An 8,209-nucleotide genomic window follows, 5' to 3' on the forward strand; every position below is an offset into this window, starting at 1 on the left:
AGCCCGTACCACTTCGTCCAGCAGCTCATTCCATACACGCACCACCCTCTGCGTGAAAAGTTGCCCCTTAGGTTCCTTATAAATCTTTCCCCTCTCACCCTAAACCTATGCCCTCCAGTTCTGGACTCCCCGACCCCAGAGAAAAGATCTTGTCTATTTACTCTATCCATGCCCCTCATGATTTAAAAAACCTCTATGAGGTCACCCCTCAGCCTCCAACGCTCCAGGGGAAACAGCCCCAGCCTGTTCAGCCTCTCCCTATAGCTCAAATCTTCCAATCCTGGCAACATCCTTCTAAATCTTTTCTGAACCCTTTCAGGTTTCACAACATTCTTCCAATAGGAGGGAGAGCAGAACTGAACACAATATTCCAAAAGTAGCCTAACCAATGTCTTGTACTGCTGCAGCATGACCTCCCAACTCCTATTGCTCTGAGCAATAAAGGAAAGCATACTAAATGCCTTCTTCACTATCCTATTTACCTGCAACTCCACTTTCAAGGAACTAATAACCTGCACTCCAAGATCTCTTTGTCAGCAACACTCCCCAGTACCTTACCATTAAGTGTATAAGTCCTGCCTGGATTTGCCTTTCCAAAACGCAGCACCTCATATTTATTTAATTTAAAGTCCATCTGCCATTCCTCAGCCCGTTGGGGTGATCAAGATCCCGTTGCACTCTGAGGTAATTTTCTTCCCTACACACTACACCTCCAATTCTAGTGTCTTCTGCAAACTTACTATCATCGATGATCAACTGGATTATAACATAGAACAACAATACTTTATGAAGGGTCTTAAATCTCATAGGCATAGAAGAGACTTCATAGATCTGATGATGGGTCATAAACAAGTGACGTTAACCGTACCTTGCCCTCTCCACCAACGCTGCCTGATTTGCTTTTTATGGCCATGCGGTGCAAAATTAAGCTGTAATTTGCAACTGTCTTTGTGATCATTGTTGCATTACTATTTAACTTTATGCACTTTATGTACCAAAGTACGTGAAATTAACAATACATTTACATGTACTGTTGGGAGAAAGTAAGGACTGCAGATGCTGGAGATCAGAGTCGAAGAGTGTGGTGCTGGAAAAGCACAGCCATTCAGGCAGCAACAATGAAGAACTTATGCTTGAAACGTTGAACCTCCTGCTCCTCTGATGCTGCCTGACTGGCTATGTTTTTCCAGCACCACACTCTTATATGTGCTGTTCCCTATTTTCTTTCCCATTCTCCATTCATGGCATGATATTAACTTTGCAGAAGTGCCACTGTTGGAATATTGTGTGCAATTCTATTCTCCTTCCTGTCGGAAACATGTTGTGAAACTTGAAAAGGTTCAGAAAAGATTTACAAGGATGGAGGATTTCAGCAGGAGAGGTTGAATAGGCTAGGGCAGCTTTCCCTGGAGCGGCAGAGGCTGAGGTTTACAAACTAATGAAGGGCATGGATAGGATAAACAAACAAAGTCTTTTCCTTGGGTGGGGGAGTCCAGAACTAAAGGGCATAGGTTTAGAGTGAGAGGGGAAAGATATTAAAGAACCTAAGAGGCAACATTTTCACGCAGAGGATGTACGTGTATGGAATGAGCTGCCAGAGGATGTGGTGGAGGCTGGTACAATTGCAACTTTAATAGGCATCTGGATGGGTATGAATAGGAAGGGTTTGGAGGGATATGGGCCAGGTGATGGCAAGAGGGACAAGATTGGGTTAGGATACCTGGTCAGCATTTATGAGTTGGACCGAAGGATCTGTTTCCATGCTGTTCATCTCTATGACTCTAAGTGGGCTTTCCCAGTCACAGGTCAACATACTTGCTCAAGAATATGGCTGGAGTGAGAAGAAAATACAGTCCATTTCACAACCACTTATTCATATCTCTGAATATCACTGATATTCCATTCACTGGTGGAAGCAGAGTCATTACAGACATTTAAGTGACTGCTGGCCATGCACGTGGATAGCCAGTGAATTGAGGGGTGCGTAGGTTAAGTTATTTCATTTTACATTAGGATGAATGCTCAGAACAACATCATGGGCCAAAGGGCCTGTTCTGTGTTGTACTTTTGTATGTATTATATGTATGTATATATACGTTTCCTCAGTGACAGATTTATGGAATTTGGGAGTTGGAAGTTAGTCAAAACAGAGGAATTTGAGCTTGTGTTATAGGCTGGAATCTTGAAATATAATTATTCAATTGGTCAGTTGAATGCCCAGTGTTTGCCAATTTATGTGATGGCATGTGTTAACAATTGAAGCATTGACGGCTGGCCCAACTACTCTTAAAGCTGAGGCTACGAAAAGCTAGTTGTGAATCTTGTTCTACTAACGATTTAAACTGTATTCCAGTTGAAAATTCTCAATTTGTATCTATGCCTGGTAGATGGCAGACTGTACAGTGTAAGTGAGCACAAAAAAAATGTGATTACGTGCTTTCCACTAACATTTCATCTAATTGCCTTTACTAACCTCCCTAAGTTTCTGCTTTGCAACAAGGCAAGAGTTCACAGGAATTGTCGCTGTCCTGAAGAGCAGAAAATCGATGTGGCCTTATTATTCATAAAAAGACCACAAGATATATAATGCTCAAGGTAGATAATTGATGAATCTTAACAAATGACACTAACTGCACGCTATTGCAAAGTCAGTGATGCTCGTAGTGTACTTTAGTAAGCATTACCGGATCCTCATTTCAGTGAAGTCACGTTTTACGGTAAACCAGAGTCGGAATGAACACTTCCACAAGTGGGTTGTGAATGACCTGCGGCGACACCAATGTGGTAAAACAGCACCACGCAAGACTATCTGGCCCGCAATCGCCTAAAAAGAACTAACACTAGCAGCATCCGTCCCGTTCTCATTGTTTCTTTTCGGATAGTCACCTACCGCCCTTTCGAGAAGGGGAGGTTGTGGGGAAAGAGTCATTCTGTCGCCACCTGATTGTGGTGTATATGTTGTTAATGCCACAGGCACAAAAAGATTGTTTTTTTGGGGGGGGGCGTGGATAAAAAAAAAGGTCTTTCCAATTGAAGAGCGAGGGGAGTGTGGATTGGGATGGGGCGGGGGGGAAAGAGAAAAGACAGTGTGAGTGTTTCAGACATTGCAGGTTTCGCCTTGGGATGGGGGTGGGGATGGGTGAAGGGAGGAAACTAGGGAAGGAGGGGGCGGGGGGGGGTTTGGTGGCTGTGGCTGGGAGGGGGGGGGGGGTTTGGGGGTGTGACGCTGAGCCAATAGAAGCCATGATGTTGCAAACGTTCCCTTTTATGGTTACAGAAGGGTGTGGGCGGGGCCGACACGCGGTATATAACGGCGAAGCCGCGCCGGCTCGAGCCACTTTGAACGCCCAACGGCTGAGAGCGAGACCAGACTTGCATCCACAAGGCGAGAGGGAAACTAACGGTAAGGCAAACTTTATATAAAAAAAGGCCATCAAACATTTTTCCCCCCTCATCCACCTCAAACAAAAAAAAATCTACTTTAGCTCGAGCCTAAATATAAGGCTACGAATAACTAAAATCGAATAGGCTTGTTGCTGGACGGTATTTAACATAGTGCCGACAGGTCTAACTAATCGGTGTTGGCTAACTTAACAAAACCGGCATTCGTTGATTATTTCTGGGGCTTATTTTCACATTCTGGCTGAAATATGTAGACGGGGGTTCTATTTCTATTGTGGCGGCGGGCGCAAAGATGTATCTTATCTTTGACTCCACTTGAGGCGAGTGGTAGAAACACGCGAGGCGGGAAATGCGGTGATGGATGAAGTGTGTGGCTCGGCTAGTTTGTGCCTATAACGGTTCTGAATGTTAGCCCGAGGGGATGGTGAAGTTAACGGGTCTGTGGGGGGTGTGTGTGTGGGGAGAAGGCGGAGCCGCTATTCGTGTGGCGGCGGCGGCGAGGGCGAGCTGCTGCTTGCTGGAGCTGGGAGGAGGGCGCTGATGGATCTTTCTAGAAGGAAGATGGCGGGGGAGGGGAAATCTCAGGAACGGAGTCGCGTTTTTTCCCCCTCAACCACCCCCCCCCCCCCCCTTATGGTAGGGTGTGGTGCCGATACTCGAGCCTGATACCCGACTGATGAGTTTGGGGGGGCGACCGCCGTTTGGCTCACCTCGTTTGTTCTCGGTGCTGGTCCCGGGGGGAGGGGCACCCGGCTTTCTCTCTCAATGTTCGGGGGGGAAGGGGAAGGGGCAGGGAGAATGAACCGCTTCTCTCTCCTCTTCTCCCCCCCCCCCCCCCCCCCGATAGTGGAAGGGATGGTACTGGCAGAGATAGGGCGTGGTTGAATAATCTTCGCCTCCCCACTCGGTGTTATCGAAGGGGCAGCGGCCGGCTTCGGGTGTTGCCATCGGAGCGGCTCCCCCCGCTCTCCCTCCCACGCGGACGCTGCCGCGCATGCGCCCCGCTCCGAGCCAACGGTCCCGGCGGCCTCTGCGGGAGAGCGAGACCTTGAGATGTCGCTTCCTCCCTTTTGTCTCCACTAAGCCGAAACTGTGTGGCAGTGCCCTTTCCTTCCGGAGGGGGGGGAGGGGTGGGGAAGATATGACAGGGATGGGTGTGACCTCTTTGTGTACCTTTGTACCAGGGGAAGTTGGTCAGTTCAATTCTGCGATGGCTGGTTTCCGTGGTTCTAGCCTCAAGCTGGCCGCGAGCCAAGTGCCTTGCCCCTCCCCCGCCCGCTGTACAAGCCATTGCCTTTTAAGGGCAATGCGAGTTTCTTTGTTTCTGGCTCCCGCAGCAGCCAGCGCCCTCTGGTGTTAATGGGGGGGCGAGCCCGCCAGAGGGAACATGTGCTCATGAAGGAGCTTGATCAGCACAAGTACACGAAACACCAAAGCGTTCTATTCTCTAGAGGCTAACAGCGCGAGTGCCAACTTTGCGCAATGACGAATACCTGTGATGCATTATTAAAGATTACATTTCGTGAATTTCAGTATCCAGTCGAATATTCCTTTTACCTGCCCTTGTAATTTTTTTAGGTAATCAGTAGCCATGGATGATGAAATTGCAGCTCTTGTTGTTGACAATGGATCTGGTATGTGCAAGGCTGGTTTTGCTGGTGATGATGCCCCTCGTGCTGTGTTCCCATCTATCGTTGGTCGCCCAAGACACCAGGTATAGAAGACCTTCATTTTACATGGTTAGGAGTTAGTTTACTTCTGATTTTGCTGATAGATTCATTTTTTAAAATATGCTGTGCTTTTCAGGGTGTAATGGTTGGAATGGGACAAAAGGACAGTTACGTTGGTGATGAAGCCCAGAGCAAAAGAGGTATCCTGACCCTGAAGTACCCCATTGAACATGGTATTGTCACCAACTGGGATGACATGGAGAAGATCTGGCATCACACTTTCTACAATGAGCTCCGTGTTGCTCCTGAAGAACACCCAGTCCTACTCACAGAAGCCCCCCTGAATCCCAAAGCCAACAGAGAAAAGATGACACAGGTACTAAGCAGAGTTATGACCACAGTAAATTGCCTTGCTACCTTCAATCCTTTCTATCTGAACTATCTTCCTTCATTCTTTCCTATCCTCATTCACAGGGATTCTTTCAAAGATGAGATTCTTTCCTGGGAATTACAAGGTTTAATTTGCTTTTCTTTATTTTGAATTCCATTAACTTGTGCATGTTGTGTTTCTAATCTTGGAGTTCTTTCCACTTGGCATTAATTAATGTAAGATATTTTTGGATAACGTGAGGGAGCTAAAACTTCAAATTTTGGCTGAGTTTACAAGCTTTTTGTTTGATATCTGAATAAGTGATCAGGTGTGGTCTTGTATCTTTGCATTTGAAACATGGTTTTGACAGAACACCTTGCATGTATACCATTGCCTTTTTGCTGCTGACTTGCCACTTAAATTCACAAGTTGTAGCATGTAAATACCATGGCAGGTGTTTGTACTGACATTTCAGTCTTAATTGAAAATTCAATTATGGGTTTTTATAACATTTATTTGCTTAATCTTTTACAGATTATGTTTGAGACCTTCAATACCCCTGCCATGTATGTTGCCATCCAGGCTGTGCTGTCCCTCTATGCCTCTGGTAGAACCACTGGTATCGTGATGGACTCTGGTGATGGTGTCACCCACACTGTGCCCATCTACGAAGGTTACGCCCTGCCCCATGCTATTCTACGTCTGGATTTGGCTGGTCGTGATCTGACAGACTACCTCATGAAGATCCTGACAGAAAGAGGCTACTCTTTCACCACCACAGCTGAGAGAGAAATTGTCCGTGACATCAAGGAGAAGCTCTGCTATGTTGCACTGGACTTTGAACAGGAAATGGCCACTGCTGCTTCTTCCTCCTCTCTGGAGAAGAGCTATGAACTGCCTGATGGGCAGGTAATTACAATTGGTAATGAACGATTTAGATGCCCTGAGGCCCTCTTCCAACCATCTTTCTTGGGTAAGTAAATTGTTGCTTTACCTTAAGATGACTGTTGCTGGTTGCCATTAGTCATGGCATGGAAATGAAATACTGGAAATTAGTGGAGTAAAATTGTCTTCCTGCAGGTATGGAATCCTGTGGTATCCATGAGACCACTTACAACTCCATCATGAAGTGTGATGTAGATATCAGGAAGGATCTCTATGCCAACACTGTTTTGTCTGGTGGTACTACTATGTATCCTGGTATTGCAGACCGTATGCAGAAGGAGATCACAGCTCTGGCTCCAAGCACCATGAAAATAAAGGTAACTTGAAAATTTTCAACTGCCTCATAAGTAGCCTGATGGGGTTAGTAACAATAAATCTTAAACTAAAACTTAAGATCATGCCTCAAATCATTTTTACACCTTAGCATATGGACCACTAATTTCTTTCATTTTGTCACAGATTATTGCCCCACCTGAGCGTAAATACTCAGTCTGGATTGGAGGTTCCATCCTGGCTTCCTTGTCCACCTTCCAGCAGATGTGGATTAGCAAACAAGAATATGATGAATCTGGACCATCCATTGTCCACCGCAAATGCTTCTAAGCAGACTGTAACTCATGATGATTGCGCGAGATGAATTGGCATGGCTTTAGTGCTTGTCTCAGGAATAAAAACTGGAACAGTGAAGGTGTTGGTGGTATTTTTGGCAACAAGCATCCCAGAAGTTCTGCAATGCGTTCAAGGACTGAATTGTACATTTAGTCATTCCAAAATATTGATGTAAAGGATTGCATTGTCTAAGGTTATTAAAGCCTCTGTGAAGGCTGCCCAAAAAGTGGGAGCGAATACTTAACCTTGTGTAGTATTGCTTATATGTAAATTATGTAACCGAAAAATGTCCTGTTTTGTACTTTCCGCCTTAAATTTTCGGTCCTTTTTGATTTTGGTATGCAAAAAGCTTTACCTTTATACAAACACAAGTGAGGTTTACATCCCCTGGGCACGATATGGACAGTTAAACTTGGGTGATGCCAGTTTGTTGGACCTACACTGACTAATAAAGTGCACATGTTTAAATGGAAAGTTTGGAGTTGCTGATCCTTTTTTAAGTAAAAGTAAGATTATAAGATGGTATTAATGTATTCCTTTCATGCTAGGCAGTTTTAAAAATTAAATATCAATGCAGTCTTTTGTCTTCAAGTTCTGGCCTAAAGATAAGTTGGATTTACCCAGTTCTTGATCTGTACTAAACTTTCTGACAATTGGTTCCATCAAGATGTGAAAAGGACTTCGATCAAAGTTGACTAGTTTTCTAATGTTTTTGCTCAGTGATCACTTACTTTGGTCCAGCAGTGTTTTTTCTCTTAATCATAATTTAGTAATAGTAATAAACTACCTACTGGCTTTGGTTAATTTATTTAAATTGTCCATAATTAGAACTGTCCTAATCAAAGCAATGATGTAATGAGATTTGGCATCATCTTTTGAATGCAACTTTTAAATTTGCAATGTCTCAATATTGCAGGTGTATTGTAATGCCTGCAGTTAACCCAATTTGACAGGAAATGCAACAATTACCTTGTACACAGTCTCTCAAACAGCAATAGGATAACCTGATAATCCAGCAGGCAAGTGTTGACAGGATACAAGCCAAAGACTTGATGGCATTCAGGGCTCTTCATATTTTGTCTCACTTGTAGGAATGAAGTTTTGAAGATGTTACCTGCTGAGAACTGCTAACAAAATAGCTGATTTGGGAAGAATGAAATCCATCAGCTACTTAGTGAATAGATGTTAAAATGTTAAATAATTGTCATCATGT

At 44.6% G+C, this 8,209-nt stretch overlaps 1 protein-coding gene across 1 annotated transcript; it reads left to right on the forward strand.

Moving 5' to 3' along the window:
- The first annotated feature begins 3,299 nt into the window (after positions 1 to 3,299).
- actb2 (actin, beta 2) lies at positions 3,300 to 7,470 on the forward strand. Its single transcript, XM_060840841.1, has 6 exons — positions 3,300 to 3,403; positions 4,981 to 5,116; positions 5,209 to 5,448; positions 5,977 to 6,415; positions 6,523 to 6,704; positions 6,847 to 7,470. The coding sequence occupies exons 2-6, from the start codon at positions 4,994 to 4,996 to the stop codon at positions 6,988 to 6,990; spliced, it is 1,128 nt and encodes a 375-aa protein (XP_060696824.1). The 5' UTR covers positions 3,300 to 3,403; positions 4,981 to 4,993; the 3' UTR covers positions 6,991 to 7,470.
- Positions 7,471 to 8,209: the final 739 nt, after the last annotated feature.

Source organism: Hemiscyllium ocellatum, chromosome 20, assembly GCF_020745735.1.
Source record: "Hemiscyllium ocellatum isolate sHemOce1 chromosome 20, sHemOce1.pat.X.cur, whole genome shotgun sequence".
Lineage (NCBI taxonomy): Eukaryota > Metazoa > Chordata > Chondrichthyes > Orectolobiformes > Hemiscylliidae > Hemiscyllium > Hemiscyllium ocellatum.